Here is a 25,014-nt window from a genome sequence, read left to right on the forward strand (position 1 = left end):
TGGTTTAGTGGGCATGGTGGTGATGCGTTGATGGTTGAACTTGATCTCAGAGATCTTTTCCAACTTTAACAATTATATGATTCTATGATTATGATTATTTTATTAATTAGTAAAGATTAATTATTTTTATCACTGAAAATCAGAGTGTATGAATCATGGAGGAAATGCTGTGAGGTGCAGAGTCTCAGAGCAGCCCCCGCTTGGAAGAGGGATGAGAAAGAGCATGCTATAGGCTGTTCACATTGCTTCTCTCTTTGCTGTAAGCACATCTCAGCCATGACCTGTCCCCACAGGGCTGATAATTGTCCTTGTCCCCACAGTGTGCTGGACAGCCCAGGCCGGCTGGACGAGGAGCACCGCCTGATCGCCCGCTACGCAGCCAGGCTGGCCGCTGAGGCCAGCAACACGGTGAGTAAACGCGCCAGCCCCACTCTCTGTGTTCTCTGCTTTGCTTGGTGTGCAGTGCAGGAGGTGTTTGTCAGAGCTTAATTAGTAGCTTGTTTAAAGTCTTCGTCAGTAAACTGAATGAAGGGGTGGAATGTACCCTTAGTGAGTTTGCTAATGATTCAAAGCTGGGAGGAGTGGCTGACACACCAGAAGGCTGTGCTGCCATCCAGTGAGAGATAAGCAGGCTGAGAGTTGGGCAGAGAGGAGCTTGATGAGGTTCAACAAGGGCAAGGGTCAAGTCCTGCACCTGGGGAGGAATAACCACACGCATCAGTACAGGTTAGGGGCTGAGCTGCTGAAGAGGAGCTCTGCAGAAAAGGACCTCAGGGTCCTGGTTGACCAAGAGTTGACCAGCAGTTGACCATGGCTGATCAGTGGTGGACCTATGGTTGACCTGGTTGACCACCACGAGACAGGTCAAGGGAGATGAGAGAGTGCACAAGGCAGTCCTCCCTGTCTGCAGAAGGAAGAAGTGTGCAGGTACCCAAGGAAAAGAAATTGTGGAGCAAATGTCATGTTTATGCATAAAGAAAGAGCCTGAAAGAAAGGAAGGGAAGCATTTGTATGTTTATAAGTATGCCAAGTCAGTATCTTCTTCATCATTTCATTACATATTGCTGGAAATTTGTGATGAATTGCTCTCACTCTGGCCAATGGTGGAAGAATTCTTGCTTTTTTTTTTGGTCATACTAATGAAAACTGTGAGAACATGAAATGTATGAAAACATACTAATGAAAAGTGTGGCAATATGGGTCTGAAAGATCACAACCATTTAAAAATTTGTAGATCACCTCAACCTGTTTGTACTTCGTAGATCAAAAATGAGGCTGCTTCTTTGGATGTAAAGGAAACAACATTTAGAGCTTATGGAGACTTTTCAAAGTCTCCATAACTTTGCATTACTTGAAGAAATCAGATTTTTAGGTCTTCTTTCAAATGCTCTCTGCATCATGGCAGCTTCTGATCATTTCTTGCCGAAGGGAGATCTCCCTGGAGGAGCATCCTGGGGAAGGTTCATGGTGTGGGACATGGAATGGCTGAGATTTTCCATCCGCACTCTTTTCTTTTAAGATTCTTTTTATAACATCAAAGAAAAGAGATGGGAGCAACTAAGAGGCTGGGAAATAACAACAACCCCAGTCCGACAGCCATTCATTGATTTTACAGCTGCCAGCTTTACAGGCAGGATCCAGTAGGACACGCAGGCAGGGGACTGATGTTATACGTAGGGGAAAGAAGCAGTGTGACAGCTCAAAAATATCACAGAAAAAGAGAAGAGCTGCAGAATCCTTGTGAGCTGAAACTGCAGATTCTTAGTGATAAAAAAGAAGTTCTGACCTCTGATTACATTATAATAATGTCGGACAGGTAAGTAACAGTGGGAGGTTTCAGCTACCCACATAGAGGCTAAATCAGAGCCTTTTCAGAGGGAAAGGCAAAAGCTCATTTGGGTGCAATAAATGGCATTTCCGTGAACAACTTGTTTTATAGTCTACAAAAAGAATCTGGGATTTGTTGCTGAGTGGTGCACCAGGATGAGCTCATGTGGTGTTGGCAGCATCCGCTGGTCAGTAGGAGCAACCATCACACGTGTGGGTTTAGCAGCAGGAGGGAGCTCACCAAGTAAATCCAGGATGCAGATGCTCAGTTTCAACAAGGAGAGCTATGTAAAAATGAAACAATCAGAATAAAACCCTGAAATGAGCAGTCTGAAAAACAGGAAACCTATCAGATGTGTGAAAGCCATTCAGAATGCTCTAGTAGAAGCCCAGAGAAGCAGCAAAAAGAAAACAGAACCGTATAAGCAGTTCTTTTTCTGGGTTAATAAGAAAGCTCAGGGGATGTCCTAAGGTTGGCATTCAGGAAATGGAGAACTTGCCCAGACGAAGAGAACAAGAAGCCCATAAACGTGGCTGGTTAAATGTTAACCAGAAACTCAGAGACAGGAGGGGAACTGGAAGAACACAATCCAAAGGTGTCTGAAATCCATAGCAGAAAGGTTTTCAGTACCATCAAAGGTTGGATACTGGCCAGTCAGCAGGGCTCTTTGAAGATCAAGATATTTCAGAGTAGTCAGGGATGGTAAGACCAAAGCAAAGAGTTGTTTGTGTCAGTCTTTACTGCTGAATGTAAAATGTTCTCTATAGCAGATAACTGTGCCAGAGTAGTCAGAGGACAGCACCAATCCAGCACCCATGCAGAGATCCAGTGAAAGAAACATAATCATTGGTCATGACAAAAAGCAAGAGGCAGAAGTTGCTAGAAGGGAATTCTAATTTAGGGAACCTAAGGGAATAAGGGAACCTGCTTTGGCAGGGGGGTTGGACACGATGATCCCTGGAGGTCCCTTCCAACCCCTACAATTCTGTGATTCTGTGTAATGATGTATTTAAGAAAAGCATTTCACCACGATGATGGTCAGATCCTGGAAGAGGCTGTGCATTGGAGAAGTGGAATCTTATCCTTGGAGATTCTCAGAGCTCATCTGGAAGAGGTCTACAGCAACATGCCATGAATTGGACTAGAAACCTTCAGAGATCCTTCCTCGCCAGAATTTTTGTGTGAATGTGAATCTTAATGAAAGTAGGGAGTGGGACCAAAGTGCCATAAGGACGGACCAGTCTTGGTTCTGCTGGAAATACTGGCGATACAGTGATGTGAACAAAAGTGTTCCTTGATGTCCTCTCCAGCCCTACTTCTCTGACATAATACTCTTTATTTTTTTGCATTGGCTGCTGGAAATTAAGAGGGCTCCAGATGCAGAGGCTGTTCATGCTGCAACAGCCTGAGGCACGGTTGCTTATTCTCCTCTTTGAAGTGGCTGACAGTGATCGCTTCTGGAAATTGTACAGTGGACAACGTGGTGATGGATCTGACCCAGTCCATCAGCTTCTGCTTTTTCTCAAATTAGATAAAATGTTAAAGCTGCCTTCTGCAGGCTAGTTACTATAATAAATGTCACTTGTAATATGAATACAAATACATTCCATTAATGTTTTTTAGGGGAACCATTTTTGCTTGAAGTCTTACTGGGCCAAAATAATTTGAGGCGGATCTCAGAGTTAATTCTTGAAATCCAAGTCTGTTTCTTCTTAGAGAAGAAAAATGAATGGGCAGAGAGGAGAATAAAGGAGAATGCATCATCTGTCACCCGATACATGTAATTTACTTACTAGTGCAGCGGAGGCTCATGGCATGCAACCAGTGCAATTACACCCCGGTAGGCATCAGTCCAGTCTGTGTTCACTCAGAAGAAGCTTTGACTGGGTTGCTCTTGTTTTCTTCAAGCCAGTCTGCAGAGGACAGATTCCTTTTTATTGAGTTCAAGTTGCTCAAGGCTACGCTTGGGCTTTCCAGTTCAGTCAAGCAGAGCGCGGTGCGTTAAGGTAGACTGAGAAGGTGGAAAGCAAAAGGGAGAAAAGCAGAAGGTGACAAGGGGAATAAAGTGAAGAAATCAACAGGAAGAACAACAAACTTCACATAAATCTTCCAAGGTCAAGAGGGAGTTGGGGAAAGACTTTTTCCCAGAGGATGGTGGACATGGAACAGCTGCCAGGACAGTGGGCACGGCTCCGTGCTGCCGGAGCTCGGGGTGCATTGGGCCTTCACTCTTAAACATAGAGTTTGGGTTTGGATGGCGCTGTATGAGGACACAGTTGGGCTCGATGCTTGTTGGGGGATCACCAGCATGCTCCTGGCAGGGCTCTGCTGACCTCGCTACAGAGAAAAGCACGAGCTCCTAATAAGTAGGAGAAAATACTCAATTATGGATGAGTGGCTAACTAGGTTGAGTTATGTGGATGAGTTAGCAATAATTAGGTTCTTGCCCACGCTGCTCTTTTTTGAAAACAGTGTGTGGTTGCCTTCTTCTCTCAACATTAAGCGCTACTGAAAGCCTGTCATCATCTCATCTCATTAAAGCTCCTGTACCTACAACCTAAATAACGTTTGTAATATTCTCCTTAACTAATTCTTCTTTTTTCAGGCATTAGGTAATATTTCATACATGTGTTTTTAAATAAGTAACGAGCAAGTAAATCAGATTTGCTGTCATACATCTTTTCAGGTTAAATCTGCAGCTTCATTCTTGGATCTTCTGCGCACAGGAATCACATGAACAATTTTTTTGTTGTTTCTTCTTCTCTGCCTTGATTATAAAGAACACAGTGAGACTGCAGTGGTGAAGAGCTGAAATACTGCTCCAGTCTTCCATCACACAGTGCAGTCCTTACAGCAGGGAAATGGGAAGCTGATGCCCACGGGAAGCTTTCGTGGGTTTTGACAGGTTCTTCCACATCCAGCTGATGGAGGAGTGCAACTGCTCACTAAACTGCCTTTTTTTGGAACTTGATTAAAAAGTGTAATTAAATCCTCTGCTTACACCCAAAAAAGTATACTGTAGTTCCTTATGGTGAATCCCAGTCCAGCTTAGAGATCCGGCGTGGCATCTCTCAAGCTTAATGCCCTGCCATGGAAAAACTGAAGCGCAGTACTGGGAGGTTTCACTGTTCCTGTACATGATATGAAGGATTCAGAGTAGATTTTATATCCATCTTCTTACAGATTTCATTTCTGGGAGAGGATAGAGCTTGCCATTTGGGTGATCTCAGAACTTTCAAGGTTTCAGCATTCATACTGAGCACCAGAAAAGCAGAAAATAATGGCAATTGTACTTTCAGCCACATTAGAGAGTTTGCATAGCTTTGAAACTTTTTCTTTTGTTGAACATTTTCCTTTTAAAAATAGCAGTCTTCAGCTTGAAAGGCTTTGGCTTTGGTCTTGCTGCTGTTTGGTATGAAACAGGAGACCTGTGTTATGATTCAGTGTATCAAAAGACTTTTTGCTTTTCAAGCCCCAGTGTACTTCTGAGTCCTCTTACTCTGAATGAACTCTGCAGATTGTTTCTGCATGGATCTGCCATGCTGTATTGTTGCCTTAGCATCCTGTGTTCAGAAGTGGTGAGCCATGTCCAACGGGGCTTCTATGCCCTAATAGTTGGGGTTATCATCTTTGTGAGATTTTCACTCCTCACCGACAAGGAAAGCCACAAAGGACAAGTTTCCTTTCCTGTGCTCTGTAGAAATTCACTCACTGAAGAAAGCTGTCCAGGATGAAACCCAAACGGGTATCTGCACCTTTGGATGGGGGTGGCCGTGGTGGTGCGGGTCAGCAATTGGTCTTGATGATCTTGGAAGTCTTTTCCAACCTTGGTGATTCCATGATACTGTAAGTGGGTGGGCATGCTGGGGATAGCTTGAAGGTTGGACTTGGTGATCCTACAGATCAAACCTTTTCCAACCTTACAGATTTTGTGATTCTATGATATCTCAGACTTTCAAATGATCTCCTACTAATTAGAAAGCTTTCTCTCCCTGTGCTGTCTGCTGCTTTCAGAAGAGCGTCAGCATCCTGGGATTGCTGCAAAAGTTGAGCCAAGCTTCATTAAGCTGTTCACTCCCTTCCTTATGACACTGTATTTTTCTTTACGGGCTGCAGCAGCAGGATGCTTGCCTGTTACAGAGGAGATAGTTGCAAGTCTCGAGTAGGTTGTAAGACAGTTTGGAGGATTATTGATCAGTGATGACTCAAGGAAGGAATGACTCAAGGAAAGATTCAGACTACTCATCCTGCAAGCAGAGTAACTGATAAGACATTTTCATTTCAGATATTTTCAATTCTTGAGCGACTGCTGGAAAAGTGACCCAGAAATGCCACCTGAACACAAATGCTACCATAGAAAGAAATGGGGAAAAAATAAATCAAAGATCATGGCTTTAATTAGTTCCTGGTTAATGATGTTGTGATAGTCAGGGATTTCTTCAGTTTCTGTGAAGTAATACGGTTTGCTGCACAGGTTTTTGGAGGTTTATAAATCAACCTGAAAGAGGAGCGATAACAAGAATGATAAAGGAGAAAAAAGGAAAGGTGAAGAGAAAACCTCATCAAAGAGCCTGAGAAGTGATAGGAGCAGAAAAGTGTCTGGGAGTCAGGATTTTCTGGCTTGAAAGGATAAAGTTAGAAATGAATCAAAACAGGAGGGATAGGAAGCTGTTTATTCAGACTGCATCCATCAAGTTCACAAGCCTGAAAATAGAGAAAATAGTCTTATCTCTTTAGATTCGATAGAAGGATGAGTTATAGGATATCTGAGAGTGTTGCAGAGGAAGATTGACTTATTTTTAGGGAAAAAATGTTCTGAGGCATTCCTGTTTACATTTTGGAGTACCAGGTATGCTCCATCTGTAGTCAGTTCAGCTCTGGGCAGACATATAGCCATGTAACTTAAAAAAAAACACACAACGCATTGAAGTCCATTCCAGATAGAGAACATTGAGGCAATTTGTGCCAATCTGTAAAATTCATCTACTGATAAAACAATTTTCCTGAATCCTAACTTAATTATTCCTTGCTTGGTTTGCATTCTCTTGCCTCAGGGGACATCAAGAATAATATATGGCTTTCTCTTGGCAGTAAGCATTGTGTATTTCAGATTTTTTATGTTGTCTCCTCTTATTCGTTTATTCTCTTCTGTCTTTCAGACCTTGCATATTGTCTTTGACTGTCTCTGGTGATGGGGCATCTGCCACATCTCTGGGCAACCCGATGCAGTGCTGTGCTTAATCCTTTTGCCCCCCAAAAGTAGTGATAGTGGGGGTTGTCATGACCAGCGCAGACCTTGTATTTGGCTTTGTTGAACCTCATGAGGTCTTCCTGGGCAAACTGTTCAGCCTGTCTAGGTCTCTCTGTATAGCATCCTGTCCCTTGGGTTTGTCAGCTGCACCCCACAGCTTGGTGTCATCCGTAAACTGCTGAGGATGCACAAAATCCCACTGCTGATGTCATTGATGAGGACATCAAAGAGCACCAGTCCCAGTACTGACCCCTGAGGGGCACCACTCATCACTGATCTCTATCTGGGCATGGAGCCATTGAATGCTGTTCTCTGGGAACGATCTCACAACCAGTTCCTCATCCATTGAACAATCTACCCATCGAATCCACGTCTTCCTAATTTGGAGAGCAGGATGCTGTGGGGTACCGTGTCAAAGGTCTCACTGAAGTCCAGACAGATGATGTCAGCAGCTCTTTCCTTTTCCACTGGCGCAGTGACACCATCATAAAAGGCCACTATAGGTTGGTCAACCAGGACTTTCCATAGGTGAAGTCACGCTGATTCTCCTGTAGCAACTCCCTGTCTTCCATGTGCCTTAGCACAGCTCCAGAAGCATCTGCTCCATTATCTGGCCCAGCACAGAGGTGAGGCTGGCAGTTCAGTAGTTCCCTGCATCACCCTTTCTGCCTGTCTTAGGCATGGATGTGACGTTGCCTTTTCTCCAGTCACCAGAGCCTTTACCTGACTGCTCTGACTTTTCAGATATTGTTGAGAGTGGCTTGGTGACTACATCAGCCAATTCTCTCAGGACTCTGTGGCTCTGCAAAAATGTGACATTACTGACTCTGTCTGGTTTGCAAACCACTCGTATTTGCAGGTCCTTTTTTTGCAAAACTGCTGCCTTCAGGTGTCAATGCAGTTGACATGATTAAAGTAAATATGAGCAGTTGCTCTCTACTTAATAGAATGCAGCCTGTTTTTTTCCAACCATTTCTAGAATTTCTCACATAATTTGGTATTTTAGTCTTGTCCTCAAGAGTACTGTCTGCTTGTCACAGTGAGGTACAGTCTGCAGATCTGAAGCAACCACTGTACTGAATTCAGGAGTAAAGGGAATGTCAGCAGCATTGAAGTGAGAGTGCAGGATGTTAATGGTTTCTCTCCTATAGATAGGATTTGATTGTCACGGTGTAAGGAAAGTAACTTTAACATGATTTATTCTTGCAAACTCTACATTAACTGTCTCAGCAATAAAAACATAAAACTAGCGAGTGGGATACTTAGATTTAGTGGGAATGGTAACAAGTTAAGGGTTGGGTTTGATGATCTTAGAGTGCTCTTCCAACTTTAACAATTCTATGAATCTATGATTCCCTCTCAGAAGGTCCTTTTGAATCTCAACAGCTCTGCACTTTGGAGTTACCTTTAAACTTTGAATTGACCCTAGGAAAGCATTGAGGAAAACAAGAAAGCAAAATATCCACTGTGAGGTTTCCAAATGACTTTTCAGCATCCGATGATGAAGCGAGCAGCATGGGCTTAGTTCCTCCGCAGTGCTGACTTTTCTCCTGAGGACTTGAGCACTTCAGGTCATCAGGATGATTTCAGGCTTCGTACAGGATTCCTGAAGAAAGAGGTTGAGGATGGAGTTGTTTGATTATAGGCAGCCTCCTAGTTTGCAGCAGAGCCAAGTGCTTCAGGGGAAGGCCAAGAGGCTGCAAATGGAGCAGACCTATGCTTGTCTTGATGGCAGGAGGAGATGAAGAGACCATGGGCATCAACTTTGAAACTGTTTGAGGAGTGTCTCTCCCTTTTGTCCTGGTTCAATCACTCTCCTCCCATTCATTCCCCAGGAGCAGAGGTTGATACCCATCTCTTCCGTCCATCTGCTGTATATTTACAGTGATGGAAGCCATCTCCAAGTTCTCCCAATGAGAACCTTTTGTGTGTGATGACCAGGACAGCTTTGAGTCATATGAGACCACCTAAGCAGGTGTTCAAGAACCATAGGGATGTGGCACTGAGGGGCAGGGGTCAGTGGGCATGGTGGGGATGGGGTAGGGTTGAATTTGGTGTTCTCAGAGGTCTTTTCCAACTTGAATGATTCTGGGATTCAGAGCATCTGGCTTCTTCATCTCACAGCCCATCTGCCAGTAGGTTCTCCCAGAAACCACAGATTCCTCTTTAAATGCCCAGTACTTTTCTCAGTGGTGGTGATAGCTGCTGGTGAAAAGTGTGCTGAGCATACAGAGACAGTGAAGCTAGAGAATCACTAAAGATAAAGGCACTGAAAGACTTAATTTAACCCCAGTATCACCTCTGAGATGATGAATTGGAAGAAGGGGAGAAGTGGAACCTAAGGAAAGCACCAAAAGCACCATGGTCAAATGTTCCTTCCCAGCATAGCTTTGCATCAGGGCTGTTGGTATTGCACTGTGTCAGTCAGGAAATATGGGACTGGATCCAAACAGTGTCATATGTGGTTAGCAGGTAACGAGTGCTGTGGCTGATTTGCCTTTGTTCTCCATCCACCAGCCTCGCCCACCCACAGACCTGGGTTTCAACTTCGATGCCAACAAACAGCAAAGACAGCTGATAGCAGAGCTGGAAAACAAAAACAGGTAAAAACCAAGCTTTGATTGGTGGTGTTTTAGAAACAGCATTTGGGTTTTTGCTTTGTAGTGTTTAACCTTTTGTATTTTATCAACCAGATTGTTTTCCTACATCTTTTGTTGGAAGGCGCAGCTGCCTCATTAACCAGTGAGCTCAATGCTGATGCAGCTGCAGTGCCTTTATTCCCTGGGAAGCAAGTTGTTCTTCTGAACTGATCTTAAATAATCCCCTTAAACTCATCAGTACTGATTACCAGAAGCTCTGTATTGCTGCACTCCAGCCCAGCAAACCCCATGGCTGGATAACTTGATGTGGCAGCAGGATAACCAACCAGGTTATGCTCCAGTGGTGGAGCAGGTAGGGTGGATGCATATAACTTGAGAGGAATGAGGATTTGTTTTATGTATTTTGTTTTCCCTGGAAGACAGGAGAATCCAGGACAGGCTGCCCAGGGAAATGGTGTAGTCACCGTCCGTGTGTTTGAGATGTGGACATGTGGCACTGAGGGACGTGGGCAGTGGGCATGGGGGGGTGGGTTGGAGTTGGACTTGGGGATCTGAGAGGTCTTTTCCAACCTGAATGACTCCATGATCTGAGAAAACTAGGAGGCCTGGAAAAAGAGGAGTTGGGCCATAGGTGGTTTCCTCCTCTTGTTCCAGAGGGATCATTAAGAATAGATAACCCTATTTTTACTGTAATACTGCATTTGCTCTTCCTTGCTTCTTCAGCACCCCTATTTTGGGTTCATGTTTCTCTGCCTGAGAGAAACCAAAAGGGTACTGTTCTAAAAAGCAAGCTGCTCAGCAGCTGCAGACTGTGTTGGGTCCCAGTGCCATGTTGGCCTCATAGCTGTGATCAGACGACCCTGTCCACAGTCTTGGGAGCTGCCAGTGAATGTAATAGGGTTCATTTAGAGGAGTCCTGGTCCTGGAGGGTTGGTAAGAAGCAAATGCTGTACTTTCAAGAGAGCCTGCAGGTATTTGAAATTATTCACCAAGATCCCCGATAAGGGAGATCTCAATCAGTGATGTTAAGGTGCTGTGTAAGGAGAGCAGCTTGGCTGCCTCTTACAGCCATTCAACTTGAAGGGTTTTGAAGAGTCATTGCCAGCGTACAGCACACAAGCAATTTCCTACTTCTTATAACTTAAGTAGTAAATTTTCAATGTGCATTACAGCAATTCATAAGACTGTTCTAATGTACCTGTCCTGGATTCAGATCTGTGCCAGTCATACATGAACAAAATTGCTGTGCTTAGACTGAAGAGTGATGGCAAGAGTGCTTGAAGGGCTATAGCAGTGTATTAAGAGCTGTGTGGAGGGTCACTCTTCCCCTGTAATCTTCCCTTTTCATTTGTCTAGAGAGATACTGCAGGAAATCCAGCGTCTGAGACTGGAGCACGAGCAGGCCTCACAGCCCACGCCGGAGAAAGCCCAGCAGAACCCAACGCTACTGGCTGAGCTTCGGCTCCTGCGGTAATAGAAATGGCTGCAGGGTGGTGTGCACTTGGCTGACTGGTCTGCTCTGTGGCACAGGTGGTGGCACAGATTGCTGACTCGTATCAGGACGTCAGAAGGCAGGTGGTGGAGTCATGGTCAGCACAAGCATTCAGGAGATGTGGGGATGTGGCACTGAGGGACGTGGGCAGTGGGCAGCGTGGGTTGGGCTTGGAGATCTTGGAGGTCTTTTCCGACCTGGATGATTCTGTGATTCCATAATATCAGCATGACTTTGGTAACCTCAAAGCTTTGCTTTGAGCTGCTGTGTTCCAAAGAGTGACAGCGCATTGCAATTTTCCCTTTTAGAAATGGATTTATAAGGAAATGGAAATGTCTCTGAACACAAGTTCTCTTTGTACGGTTCAGAAAACTGTTTACAAAGAAGAATAACTGAGAAGAAAAATGGTATTAACTGCTTATTATGTGCTGCTCAAAAGGGTCGAGTTGAAGATGAATGTGAGATTAATCAGTGAAACTCTGAAAGTTCCTGCCTACAAATATTCAGACATACACCCACAGTTGGTGAACAATCTTCTAAGCTTCTTTAAGTTCACATTTTTAAGTGACAGGGAGAAATTGACGGTATTTATAGAATAAAGTGTTTCATAGTTTGGGTAGTCACAAGGGTGTTCTCTAGCTGTATTTTATTTCATCTTCTGCTACAAGTTAATTCAGAGCCGAACCTTCAAAAATTGTGTTCGTAATCTAAAGTAGGTTCTAAAATCCAAGCTCTTGGCAGCAACAGCTCTTTGAAAACTACACTGTATTCCATTTGCTGGTTTTGGGGTTTTTTTTTCTGTCCATTTATGAAGTGGCACAATTGTAGGTTTTCCATAAAGTGTAACGCTTTTGGAATGGAGCCTGCAAGTCAGTTTCTGCATGGTATGCTCTAGTCCTTTGCTGGCAAACATGAATATTTCAGCTTCTTTTGTTAGTTTTTCATACAGATCCTGCTCTATTTTAGTACTTTCCATATCTCATATCTTGCTGATATCTCACATCTTGCTGATGTTTTCATCCTCTTACCTAATGACAGCAGCACAGATATTTTTCAGCTTCATGTGCTTCGTGTAGGTATGTACATATTTTTTAAATGCTTAAGAACTGGAGAGGATGCAGAAGATGTCAACAGACATTAAGCAAGAGCTGCAGAAAGGGATGTTGTGAGGCAGCTTGGTGTGTGTTTGCTCCAGCAGAGAAAGATGGAATAAGAACCAAGAGCTTAAACAGGAAACAAGGCACATTCAGACCACAATAAAAGCACGTGTTTTCTGAAGTGAGGCAATAATCACAAGAGCAGTGAGTTTTTCTGTAGGTGTTCTTCAAAAATAAAGCTAACTGGGAGGAATTTGAGCTGTGTTTTGTTAGCAGAAAAACCTGAATGGTCATTGCAGCCACTTCTGGCTTTCAAGTTCGTGAACGCAGTCGTCGCGTAGGAGATACACTGAAGGACAGAAGGGTGACTGCACAGAAAAATGCATGCACAAATGGCCAAGAGCCATCGTGATTTTCAGTCTGGCCTTCTGCATCACATGGCGTAAGAATTTTTTCCCTGTTGTGCTCCTGCCAGGCCCTCCCTGATGGCTGAATCATCCATGTCAGACACTCATGTTTTTATTTTAGAATAATAGAATCATTAATGTGGGAAAAAACCTCTAAGATCACCAAGTCCAACCCCAACCCTTCCCACCATGCCCACTGCCCACGTCCTTCTGTGCCATATTTACCCTTTTAGAGATGAAGGAGATACTATTTCCCTTGATACCTTAATGTGATTTCTAGTTGGTGTCTGTGCTCTGTCTGTGCTCGGAGGACAAAGTCTGTGTGTTATTTCTGACCTTCCCATGCCCAGTGCTGTTTCCAAACCTTATGTCTCCTTTTCTGGGCTGACCTTGCCCCTGATTTCATCGAAGCACGCGTTACCAAATTATCTCAATTGCTGTGTAGAATTTAGGTTACAAAAGCACAAAAACGTTAATCAGTGGAAAATCAACTTGTCCCAGGTTGAAGAATCTGCAGACAGCACAGCCCGTAGGCATGAGTCAGCTCTACCACATTGTTGGCAAATGTAACCTTGGATGAGTGCCCTGATGTTCTTTGTTTCTTCTGCTTACGAGTGCTCAGGATGCTGATTTATACACAGGTGCCATGACCAGTTTGTTCCAGGCATGAGCCTCAGACTGCATCTCTCCATTTATGTCCCTGGGGGCTGTCATTTTTGTTTTATATCACTGAACGTCTTTTGTCATTGATAAACAGTTCCTCTTCTTTCTTCACCAAAAGCCATCCAAAAAGAAAACAGATAATGTCAGCTGAAGTCAGATGGACACATGGGTGTTGATTCTTAATTAACAGCTGCATTGAGAGAGCCGTACATATTCAATATGTTGATTTTTACAGTATTTGTGGAGTCATAGGATGGCTTGAGTTGGAAAGGACCTTCAAAGGCCCTTTGCACCCACTCTCCTGCAGAGAACAGGGACACCCACAGCTCCATCAGGTGCTCATATTCCAGGTGACGATGCAGGTACCATCACAGCACAGTTGGACTCGATGATCCTTATGGGGCCCCTCCAACTTGGGGTATTCTGCCATCTCCTTATTGCCTTCTTTTTGTGACAGGTGTGGGCACTTAGTAACCACATTCTCCAAAATATACATTTTTAAAGTGCCTAAAATAGCAAATACTTCATAGTTTTCTGTATTTTTAAGAACCAGTATAGAAAGAATTCTATAAGGTGACCTGAACAGTTTTCTGGCTGGAGTGAGTGCTTGCTGTATGACACAGCCACCATAACAAAAGCTTGCTGCACCCACTGGATTGATGCAGTCTGAGTTCCAGATTCTGATGTCTGATTGGTTTATTGGAATTCCCAGAATGCTGTATCCACTGCACACTGTGGAAGAACACAGACACCATCCAAACATTCGGTCTGCACTACTGGTGCCTTTAACTCTGGAGTGAGACGTTGTGGTATTCACAAAAATAACCGTGAGTGAATGGAGAAGCCGTGCCCATCTGTTTCTCCTTACTGTTATTTATTAATACCTATGGCTGTGATTTGTGGGGTCCGGCATTTCTTAAATCGTATCAGAGAATGAACTTCTGACACGTGTTGACAGTTTGTCTTTGAATTTCCCTTTATATTAGCCACTATTTTTTTACGTATAAAGCAGAACCATATGGCCACGTTTCCTTCCATCTCCCCCAGATAGGCATCTGCAGAAGTGCAGCGGTTTTTTGATGCCAAGGAAAGGGAAAGACACTTATTGCCTCCTATTCTTCTCCATGGGTTTTGGGCTCTGCATGTGACACTGCTGGGCAGAAATAGCTCTGCCGAGCCTCCATCCAGAGAGGTGATAGATCCAAACATCTGCAGCCTTTTCTGCTCTTCTCTGCTCTTTTCCTTTCTTTCCTTCCTCCCATAGCTCATCCTGAAGGCTCTGCAGGACGCCTGGCTCTGATGTGCAGAGTGTTCTGAAAAGGAAGTTGGCTTTTTTTCTCAAAATACAGCCCTCTGAAAAGAAAAAAATATCGCAGAATCACCAAGGTTGGAAAAGACCTTCAAGATCGGCCAGTCCAACCATCCACCTATCACCAATAGTACTCACTAAACCATGTCCCTCAACACAAAATCCAAATGTGCAAACATGAAATAAATAAAAAGGCTTCCTACTACCAAGATGCTAACTGTAGATTTGTAGAGTATAAGTGGAGAGACTGTTATGGATAGGATTTGTGGCTGTTGTACGGTGTTTTGCTGTATGTTTATGAATTGAAAGCAGGAGGGAGTGACAAAAAGAAGAGATTATATCTGTGAATTTCCTGAATTTCTAAATACTCAGAGTTTCTTTTCTGAATTCTCTCCCGTCACCTGAACAGGCAGAGAAAGGATGAGCTGGAACAGAGGATGTCTGCGCTTCAGGAAAGCAGAAGGGAGCTGATGGTGCAGCTCGAAGGGCTGATGAAGCTACTCAAAGTAAGGCACTGGGAGTTGGAAATGCAGTGCATCCTCTCCACAGTCTGGGGTTCCCTGTTCTGACACTCCTGCACTGCTGTCTTACCATTATAAAACCTTTATCAGGAATAGAAGGAGTTTGCAAAAAGTCGTTTCGTTGTGGGCTCCGCACATGGGTGCAGATGGTCAGTGATATTTCAGATTCATATGCTGCTTTGGGGGTTAAAATGCCAAGAGCATTGGAAGGTTTTGGAGAAGTGTTAGATTTGGTAACAATCTGCACAGTGTTGTGGGTGACATTTCCATTCTCCTGAGCGTAATTGGAAAATACATTATATGCAGAGCAGCTGTATAGCAGCTCCTCTTGGCAAAGCATGGCAGTGTGTTTCACAAAGCAGTAGTGCACCAACCCAGTGTTGGTTGGGTCTCTCTGTTTCATCACTTGGTGGTGTTCTAATCTACAGCATACGTTATTCTTTGGATTTCTGATTATTCTTTTCAGAGCCTACTGCCAGAGCAAAGCTCACAGTTCATCACCAGACTCTGAAATATTGTTGTGCGTTTCTTCTTTGCATTCTTCAAACTGGACACGGGTCTCATTCTATAAAACGAATGGGAAAACACTGTCCTCACTCAAAGTGTTTTTGATCTAAGAGATACAGTATGCAATGGGAGAAATGGGACAGGGATGAGGAAGAGCTTCCCCAGGAGGCTGCTGGGGAACCCTGAGGGGCTGTGCCAGCTCCATGCTTGGAGGTTTCTGAAACCCAACTGGACAGGGCCCTGAGCAACCTGCCTGGGATGAAGTTGATTCTGTCCTGGGAGGAGATTGGACCAGAGACCTCCTGAGGTCCCCTCCAACCTGAGTTACCCCAAGAGCCCGTGGCCATTTTGTCATTACTTGGTTTTACGTGTTGCGTTATGGCGGGACTTGATGATCTTAGAGGTCTTTTCCAACCTTAATGATTCCATGATTCTATAGGGTTCTCCCTCCATTAAATGAAGGAGTTCTTGGTGTCCCTGGTTTTTCCCTTTGCAGATATGTCACTGGTGGCCCTTTTCAGTCTTTTCTCTGAAATCTGTAGTTGTCCCATTCTCGCTGCACTTGATGTGCCTTGTTTGTTGTGAGCAGTGCTACCTGGTTAATGGGGTGTCACCAGTAAGTTCCCTCATAGTGAGATGCATTGCATCTGTGCAGCTCCGTTAGAAGTCAAACTTGTAACGCGATCAAACAACAAAATCAGATTTATTTGGCAAAACCTATTTTCTGTGAAGCCATGAAGCTTCATGTGTTGCTTACGACTCGAGCCTTGTATCAGCACCTCAGTGAATTAATGACAAGGCAAGATGTTTGCACTTAATGAGTTGTCTTGTCTTCCTTTTTGAGTATCAGTACTACAGCGCGTCCCAATCCTTGGTATTCTGGAGTCTGTTAAAGATTACCTTGGCTGGACAAGATAACCACTCATGTAATTACAGCCTTGTTGATCTAAAAACACCAGCAGATCCTCTTTAACACCTTTTCTCAGTATTGGTGGAAAGCATTTCTCTGACTCCCAGGGGGAGGCACTTTATGCTCCTGTTACTCAAACACAGAGAAGAAACAGTAATTCCTGCTCCTATACTAAAAATGTTACCATCTTTGCTATCAAGAAGCAGTGCACACCACCTCTGGTATGTGTTCATTTCAAAGTCTCCTTTTTGGTGGTTTTAGCCCTGTCAGACATGAATTTTTAGTTCAAGTTTTATCTTCTCTTGTCATTTGGCGCACTTAAAAGTTTTCATTTATAATTTAGATCAGCTGTTAAGCTTTTATGTTTTTTCCATTTTCTTATACAGTATTTTCTGCATTTTTAATGCTGCCTTCAGTTCACCATTTAGAGTTGGATTGATCTTAACTTTGGTTATTTGAATGTCTGGTATCCCAGCTCCCTCTGTAAAAGGGAAGGGAGGAAAGGCATTGTTGTTCTCTGTGGGTTCATCTGTTTTTTTCCATTAAATACAGAGGAGACAAGGTGATTAACTGATATTGGGCATCTTTGTTTTCACTGGGTGCTGTTAGTTACAATGAAAAGGGGGAGTTTTCACTCTGCCCTGGTGATTTCTCCAGCATTATTTGTCACAGAATTCCTTTATGCCTTTTCTGATTTTTTTTTTCTCTCTGCCATTTTGTTCATTCTCATTTATGACCTCTATACACTGAAAATTGACTCAATGTAATGCTCAGAATGGGCCAGCTGTTAACCCACCCCACCATGCCCCCTGCCCACATCTCTCAGTGCCACATCTTCACATTCTTCACATTGAACACCTCCAGGTTTGGTGACCCCACCACCTCGCTGGGCAGCTGTGCCACTGCAGCACTGCTCTTTATGAGATGAAATATTTCCTAATATCCAACCTGAAATCCATCTTCCCACACTGCTACAGCCTGCGCTTCAGGTTGCTCTTCACACAGAGCTCCACATCTCTCCTTGTTCTTCTGCCTACAGAAGAACAGACAGTGACTTGGCATCATCGGAAGGACTTGATTCCACCATGGTGGGGATGTATTGGAGGTTTGTCCAGTACGTGCTCTGGTTGCACTCAGCTCTTCTCTAAATGCTGGCAGTGGTATTTTGCTGCACTGTCCAATGCATCTTGAAGCACACTGTGAGTTCCTTAGGGCAAGGTTATGTTCCTCAAATTGACACTCATCACCAGATGACCACCAAGCTCCATCCAGATGTCAACCAGCATCAGTTTCATAGATTCATAGAGTATCCAAGTGGGATATTAGGAAAAATTTCTTATCCCAAAGAACATTCAGGCATTGGAGCAAGCTGCCAAGGGAGGTGTTCAAGAAAAGGGTGGATGTGGCACTGAGGGACATGGTCAGTGAGCGTGGTGGGAATGGGTTGGGATTGGGCTTGGTGATCTTGGAGGTCTTTTCTAACCTCAGTGATTCTGTGAATCCGCGATTCTGTGATTCTACCCCAAATTGAAAGGGACCCATAAGGATCATCGAGTCCAACTCTTCAGCAGCCTGCCTGCCTCTCATCTGCCCGCAGTGCCCTCAGCTGCCCTGTTCAAATCATTTTTCTCTTCTTTTCCTCATCCAGGCTATTGGCTTAGCTGTCCATTTTTATCCTGAAGTCTCACGTAATCACCTAGTGCCATTAGCCTGCACTCTTGTAATAAGCAGTCAGTGGTGATGATTGTCTGCCTTCTTGCAGGGTTTTTGCCTTAAGCTAGGAGGATGTTCAGCAGACAGATCCCATTTCACTTTTTTCTATTTCCTCAATGGTAATTTCCTCACTGGCTGATTTGATGATTTATCTTACAAATGCTTGGTTCTTCTTGCAAAGCACTGCAACTTCTTGAGAAGTTTTTTTGTGTGGCTTTTTTTTTTTTTCCCACATCTGTAGTTAATGCTAAAGCCTCATTTTTCAAACTAACAACTTTTTTTTTTTGTAGAGTGGAGGTTGTTTAAGATCTTTTCCCTGTCCTGGCTCACCATCTGGTCCTGTGAGTCCTTGCTCTGGGAGAAGGAACAACTGGAAACATGGGAGCAAGGGAAGGGCACCAGCAGCTGGTGGGGCTCATGGCTCACGGGCACCAAGTTCTGCTGCATCAGTACTTAAATGTGCACCTGAATCCCAAACCTTGGGAGAAAAAACAAAAGTATCCACTCAGAAATGAGGGATTATGTGGTTGTACATTACCAGACATCTCTGCAGTGCCCTCAGGAACACATTACTATCTTTTGGGGTAGTGGTTGGTGAGAAGAACCCAATCTAAATTTGAGGTCAGGCTCTGGGTGGTCAGGGCATAAATGAGAGAAGGGGGATACAGGGATCCCAGCCTTTCAAGGTCAGAAGCAACTTCTATTCCATTCATTTTAATTGCATGAACTGCTTTCTGGAGAGATGCACTGGGGAGCAGTCCTGCTGCTCTCTGCACTTTGTGCAAAGCCACCACTGGGGAGAATGCATGCTGTTATCTTCAAAAAAAGCTGGAAATGCTGATTCTGCACGAACAAACAAACAAACAAAAAAGAACCCACTGCCAACCTTTCCTTCTAATGCACGCTGTTGCTACCCCACCACAGCTGCTGCCTTCCTCCGTGGAAGCAAACTCATGCAACAAACACAGTGTACCCACTGTTATGAAGCCCATTCTTATATAGGCAAGGACAAAATGTGTGAAAGCAATTGACTTAGAAAGTAGCTCAACTATGTGATATTTCAGTGATTGCTATGATTTTGCACAGTGGCACGAGAAATGCTTGTATGGTTGATGTTGGAGAGTGATCCCACTGGCTCAGAAGGGTCATAGCATGCATTGCTCTGATTCAAAAGAGCATAAATTCGTCCATATTTCACCATTTTTGGTCTTTCAAATTAGCATGCTCTGTACTGATCAAAGCTGAATTGCAACAGCAATATCGTTCTCTCCATCTTTGTATCTACTTTATATCTTTGACTCTAGTGCCTCCCAGTTTCTCTTCTCCCATTGTAGGTATGATTTAGTTCAAAATCCCAAAGAGCCCATCTCGCATAAATTTGCCCTTTTGAAACCCAATCTGCAGAGCTCACTACAGGCCCAGTGCTCACTCCATGATCAGAAAGGTGATACTTTGCCTCTCAGGTTGTGACATTTTCAGTCTTCGTGATGGCAGGGAACCAGAAGCAGTGCACTGATTGCACACCTCAAGTGGCATTGGCAAGCTTTTCAGTCTGAAAGCAAGGTTGTCTTGAAGACATCTGGAGAGTCGTTTCTGAGTCTAGGACAGGAAGAGAGTCCTAGCCCACAGTGATGTGCATTCCATGTTTCCAATGTTCCCAAACACCGATGGCCATTTGGACAAAAGTAATCTTTTAAAATGGGACAGATTTCACCTTTACATTCCCATGTAGCTCTTAACCCAACTTGATTGTTTCTGTTTGTGACTGCAGATGTTCCTACAGTTTGCCACGTTCTCCTCCTTCATTGGATCTGTTGTATATTATGTGTATGCGTGTTCCCTTGTAACATGGTAATTAATCTATCCTGTTTCTTTCTTCACCCTTATCTTTTGCCAACCATTATAGGAAGAAGAGCAAAAACAGGCAGTAAGTTGACTTCAGTTTGTAGGTGATCTTTTTTCTTCTTTCTGCATGAAAATACAAATTTCTGTTCACTGGCTTGTATGCAAATAAGCCACGGGAATGGGAGGGTCTTCGTCACGGGTTTGAAAGCAACCCCCGTGATTATTCAGCAGAGCATGGTTTTGTGTACATCCATAAAGCTTTTCCTCTCTCCCTTTCAAATGAAGTTGATTGCTGTGAGCACGCAAGCGGTGGCCATGTTGGGTTTTCATACAATTGTGCATGACCATCCAGGGTTGAAAATTTGGATTCTCAGCTGGCTTTGTAATGTGTTTTCTTGGCAACTCCTGGGAGTGTTTTCCTCGCTAGGAAAGCTTTCTTGTCTCTTCAGGTACCCTTAATTTGCCTCTTTGCCACATACAAGCCCACGCATGAAAACTAATTAATGACTTAATATTCTAGGCATGGATCCATATCTCTCAATCATGGTATAGTCTGCTTCAATTAGCCCGCTGTGCTCACTGTACGCAGGATGAGCAAACCAACAAGAGGCAAGAACGCGTTTGCTTTGTTACTGATTTTCATTTCTGCTGCCCACCTATTAAAATCTGAGTCCTGTGTTGATTTCGGAATCCACTCCAGAGGGAGCCCTTTTGCTTTCCTCAGGAACAGACAGATGTTCAGCGTCTCCCTCCAGCAGAACAAATTTCCAGCATTTTTGAGCATGTTTTTCCTTGTACGCAGAGCATTAATGGCGATCAGTCCCGTGTTTCTGATTGTTGGGCTTTCTTTTACATCTTATCAGATACATTAATTGGAAATTATTGTGAATTTTTTTTTTTTTTTTTTTTTTTGGTAATTAAATCTATATTTCTTCGTATTTTCGATTGCTGAAAACGCTTCAAAGCTACATGTGCTGAAATTCACTTTGGGTAATTTTGGGGTGGCTTTTTATTATAATTCTGCCATCAACTTAAAAATAAGATTGAGGTAAGTGTGCATCTCCTGTTGGAGATCAGTTTGTCTTTAGGTGATCCTTCCAGTAAAGATTTATCCCTGGGTCTGCCAAGGCACCTTGCAGAAATCCTTTGGCTTAGGGAAGGGGACAGATTGCAGCACATGGCACCAATCTTAAGGAATTTCCTGGAGAAAGGAAAGAGCCAACATGCCTCAGTCCCTGTCCTCCTATTTTGTACTGTCATACTGTCACTGTATGTCATTTTCTTACCCACCATCTTTGCTAGGAATAATGCTCTACGTGGAAGTGCTGCATGTTATTATCTTGTTTTTCCTCCGCTATGATGTTCATCCTGATTCTGAATATAGAAAAATAGGGTAAATAGGAGATCAAGTGAATAACTTGCCCAATTTTACTTCCTCTCAATCCCTGGAGCAGTGTGTTAGTAAGAGGATAAGAGAGCCAAAACTGAGTGCTAAAATAATGTCAGTACATTGTTAGGCTGCCAGTCCCGTTCTGTTGGAATTGATGACGAATGAGCCAAAAAGGATCTGAAACTCAGGAAAGCAGATTTTGGCCAGCCAAAGGGCATGCTGCTAATCGGTAGGAGTGGAAAATTTACATCCTTATGTTTATGTAGGCTGAAATAGACCAAAATTGTTCTCCTAGCTATAAAAGCGCATCTGGCCCTTTCACTGGATGGAATCATAGGATCTTTCAGGTTGGAAAAGTCCTCTGACATCACCAACCCCAGCCCATCTCATTACGCCCACTGACCGTGTCCCTCAGTGCCACATCTCTGTGGTTCTGGAACACCTCCAGGGACGGTGACTCCCATCTGCCAACTTCTTCAGGGGAATACCATGGGAGACAGAGACAAAGGCTGTACTAAAATCTAGGCAGATAATACCCACAGCCTTTCCTTCATCCTCTAGGTGGTATGGCACTGAGAAAGATTCGGGATTGTTTGAGTTGGAAGGGACCTTTAAAGGCCATCTAGTCCAACTCCCTGCAGTGAGCAGGGGCACCTACAGCTGGATCAGGCTCTCAGATCCCCGTTCAGCCTCACCTTGGCTGTCTCCAGGGATGGGACACCAACCAGTTTGGTGAGGTCTGCCAAGGTCCCTCTAATGGCACTCCAACCATCTGGTGTTATCTGCTGCTCTCACAGTTTTGCACTCATTGGGGGTGAGTGCTCTCCTTTCATCTAAATCATTACTGAAGATCCTAAATAGTTGTGGCTCCAGTGACAACCCTTGAGGCACACCCCCAGCGGGTGTCTTCCAGCTGGACTTGTGTCACCACTAGCAGCTCTACACATCACACTGTGAATTGGTGTCAGTGCTGTTCCAGAAAGGCATGAATGGAACATCTCCAGTTTGAAGTCCAGAAGGATTCATTGAACCATACCCCCACTTCCAGATGTCTTCGGGACTTCATGTCATGCATTTTCTCCATAGCAAATGCACCTGAACTGTTTGTGACAGTTTGGCTTAAAGTCAACTGAAGCATGTTAAAAATATTATCAAGCGTCACACTGCCCTTTACAACCTCTGCCAGTTGTAGTGGTTGTAGAGTTGCATCTTCCCTCAGTAGGAATATCTTTAAAAGGGTCCCAGTCTAACACGTGCTCAGCCAGCCCTTCCCCTGCCCATCCAGGCATGGAAGAAAAGCCTGGTCTGGTTGGTACTTCACAAAGGGCTACAGTCTAGTCCAGAAACAGCTGAACCACAGATGGGAAGAAATGTGGAACACTGCCTGGGAGCCATGGAAGAGAAGGCCTCAGCGATCTGAAGGGATGATCCTCTCACCCTCTGATGAGATGGATCGATTATGTGGTGACAACATCCATTTACATGAAGGATTAAGGTAAGTAAGATGCAAATCAATTGAGCAGTCTCTGATTCAGGACTGGCCGCACATCAAAAGCAGTAGCATTAGCATCCGCTTCAGGAATTTCTGATTTCCCTTTTCTGCTAGAGCAGCAAATCATATCCCATCTTTGCAGTATTGCTAAGAACAGTTACAGGGGATGAGCAAAGAGGATCAGTTTTCCTGGCTGTATTCAAGCAAGTTTCATGACCAGCAAAAAAAGACTTCCTGAAGAAAATGCCATAATGTTCATTGCAAAGACAACGCAGAGTCATGGAGTCATTCAAGTTGAAGAACACCTCTCAGATCACCAAGTCCAACCCATCCCTACCGTACCCACAAACCATGCATGTCCTTAAGGGCCACATCTCTGGACACTGGAACATCTGGACACATCCTGGGCACTGGAATGGATGCCCAGGGAGGTGGTGGAGTCACCGACCCTGGGGGTGTTCAAGGAAAGGCTGGATGTTGTGTTGAGGGACATGGTTTAGTAGGAGCTACTGGGAATAGGTGAACGGTTGGACTGGGTGATCTTTTAGGTCTTTTCCAACCTTGGTGATTCTATGATTCTATGATCTCCACATTTCTTGAACACCTCCAGGGTTAGCAACTTCACCATGCATTCCAAGGGCTGAACGTGCCCAGCTAAGCATGGACAGGATGGATGTTAGGAACAATTCCTTCTTCAAAAGGGTGGTCTGGAACTGGAACAGGCTGCATAGGGAGGTGGTGGGCTCACTTGCTGGAGGTATTCAAGAAATGTGGAAATGTGGCACTGAGGGACTCCTTCAAATGAGTTGGGCCAGTCCTGATCACATCTTGAAAGAAAAAATACTGTATAAAGAGATTATTTCAGTAATGGAGTATTAAGCCACATAACCCATCACAATATTCTCTCCCACTGCTAAAATTGTTGTGTCCTAGCTAATAAAGTTCTTTTCCAGCATAGATCCTAATTTACAACAGGACCATGTTCATGTCACAGCTGGTGAGAGACTTAAATAATCTGCTAAATATTAAAACCTTTGTTTTATTGTCAAACGAACAGCCATTGGAGCTGTGCTGTTCGATATTCAGAGGAACGTTAAAGGAATTCACGGAGATGTACATCACATGTATCGTGTCTCTGGCATGTAGTACAATACATACAACAAATCCAGAAGAGCGTCAAGAGAACTGATCTGGTGCCAGACAGGCACAGAAACAGCCTCACAGCAGAGGAGCTCACATGGGAGTGTTTAAAGACTGGAATGGAAATCTTTTCCTTTCAGAAGATGGTGGGAACCATACAGCATTGCAGAGCAGATGAGGCTCTTGAGTGTTGAGGTTGTGTTACCAAATGGAAAAAGCGGGCACGCTGTCACCAAACCACACTCATGAGGTCATGGACATCGTGGGAGGGTTGTTCCTCAACCCCACAGATGGGCTCTTGGGAGCCCCAGTTTTCTGCAGAGAGGGTAATTCCTAACCTTGAAGAGCCGTGAAGAAGCCTCAGTGTGCTGATATCTGAATCTGGGACTGCTGTGTATGTTTTGGCATCCTCCAAAGCGGGCACAGTGGGACTTGATAATCTTAGAGGTCTTCTCCTACCTTAATGATTCTGTGATGCTATTCAGGGACACAGTCAGTAGGCATGGTGGTGCTTGGACTCAATGGCCTTTAGTGGTTTTTTCCAACCTTCATGACTCTATGAAATTTAGAAGAGTACCTCTGCTCGCCTACCACACTGGCAGCTCTACCTGCCCAATTAAGCTGAAAAGAATTGCAGCAGTTCTTGAGTCTCACAGGCTAAGTCTGTGTGCATGGAAAAGTTCTGTGATTCTGAAGCCAGCTGGCACAGGAACACCTTGGTCTGCAGGACCTGGTGGCTGCATGCAGCACTGGGGATGGTCCCCACAGCATGCTTGGGAGTGCTGGGGAATGTGATGGCTGAAAAGTGTCAAAGCTGTGCCAAGGAGCATTCTCACACTTTGCTGCTGT

The 25,014-nt window shown here is 44.2% G+C and overlaps 1 protein-coding gene across 7 annotated transcripts in view; it reads left to right on the forward strand.

The window, feature by feature from the left end:
- DTNB (dystrobrevin beta) overlaps positions 1–25,014 on the forward strand; it is a 139,880-nt gene that overhangs the window by 84,033 nt on the left and 30,833 nt on the right. For 4 of the 7 annotated variants that reach the window (XM_048937374.1, XM_048937373.1, XM_048937376.1 and 1 more), the window contains 5 exons: positions 321–408; positions 9,597–9,682; positions 11,036–11,149; positions 15,057–15,153; positions 20,205–20,225. In XM_048937374.1, coding sequence (XP_048793331.1) covers positions 321–408; positions 9,597–9,682; positions 11,036–11,149; positions 15,057–15,153; positions 20,205–20,225 — 406 coding nt within the window. The remainder of the gene's footprint in view (positions 1–320; positions 409–9,596; positions 9,683–11,035; positions 11,150–15,056; positions 15,154–20,204; positions 20,226–25,014) is intronic. The other 3 variants (XM_048937375.1, XM_048937377.1, XM_048937379.1) reach the window with 1 other exon arrangement.

Source organism: Lagopus muta, chromosome 2, assembly GCF_023343835.1.
Source record: "Lagopus muta isolate bLagMut1 chromosome 2, bLagMut1 primary, whole genome shotgun sequence".
Taxonomy (NCBI): domain Eukaryota; kingdom Metazoa; phylum Chordata; class Aves; order Galliformes; family Phasianidae; genus Lagopus; species Lagopus muta.